The 961-nt window shown below is 54.7% G+C and overlaps 1 protein-coding gene across 1 annotated transcript in view; it reads right to left on the bottom strand.

Moving 5' to 3' along the window:
• Nucleotides 1–285: 285 nt before the first annotated feature.
• Nucleotides 286–961, bottom strand: part of LOC311123351 (G-protein coupled receptor 83-like) — a gene marked incomplete at both ends in the record, with an annotated part of 3190 nt that continues 2514 nt past the window's right edge. Inside the window, one exon of the mRNA XM_084197620.1 lies at nucleotides 286–961. This exon is cut by the window's right edge and continues 27 nt beyond it. Coding sequence (XP_084053746.1) covers nucleotides 286–961 — 676 coding nt within the window.

Below are 961 nucleotides of genomic sequence, written 5' to 3'. Positions count from 1 at the left end.
GTATACAGTATGTGCTAACAATTGCTGGTTTCGGTGTTGCATTTGTTGCTAGACCTCCCCAACCCCTGCTCATATCCATGTGAGACCTTTCTTCCTGAAGGTGGCGCTGTCATGAAAGTTTAAAGATCTCACATTTCCTGTTCAAGAGCTCCCACTGTATTTGGCTAATAACGCAGTCCTTCAACAGGACTCACCTCCAAATGCAGCAACTTTACATGTCTTTAATTGTCAAATAAACTCAATCATTCACTCAATCCCAACCCAAGTGCATTCTGGTAGTTGTAGTTAACTGACAGCTACTATGGGCTCCACTGATAGAATGTCTGTTTTATGGGCATGTCTAGCGGAGAAGAGGACATGCCTGTCTTTAGGAGGCTGGTGAAAGGATGAGGAGTGGCTTGGCCGAGAAGAGGCGTGGCTCGGGTGTGAAGAGGCGTGACTCGGCCGAGAGCAGGTGCGGCTCTCCGGCCAGGCGGCTCTCTGGCAGGGTGCGCAGGAGGGCGGAGCCACCAGCACCGGCCCCACCCCTCCACGCCCCCTCCTCCAGCACATGCCCAATAGCAGCTTTAGCTCCTGGCGGAAGGCAGGGTTCAGACAACAGTAGATGAAGGGATTGTAACACGTCGAGCTCATCGCCAGCCAATGAAAACAGAAATACAAGGCATTGGATGACTGAATGGCCTGGCTGGAGAGAAGCACCACGTAGCAGTTCAGAGGGAACCAGCAAACCGCGAACACCCCAACAACCGCCAACAACATAGCCAGGGTGCGCCGACGCTGCCGCCGTTGCACAGCGAACTGCGCAGTGGTGGTGTCCCCGATAGCGTTACGTCGCCACAGGCGGCGTGCCACGGTTGAGTAGGCAGCGGTGATGATGAGGAGGGGTAGGACGTAGAGGAGGATGAAGGTGAGGAGGTCGATGCACTGCCAGTAGACATCAGAGGGCTCGGGGAAGTCGGGG

Source organism: Coregonus lavaretus, assembly GCF_964263955.1.
Source record: "Coregonus lavaretus genome assembly, contig: HAP1_SCAFFOLD_1988, whole genome shotgun sequence".
In the NCBI taxonomy this organism is placed as follows: Eukaryota; Metazoa; Chordata; class Actinopteri; order Salmoniformes; family Salmonidae; genus Coregonus; species Coregonus lavaretus.
The sequence above is the reverse complement of the archived record's forward strand: the minus strand, read 5'-3'. Positions and strand labels throughout refer to the sequence as shown.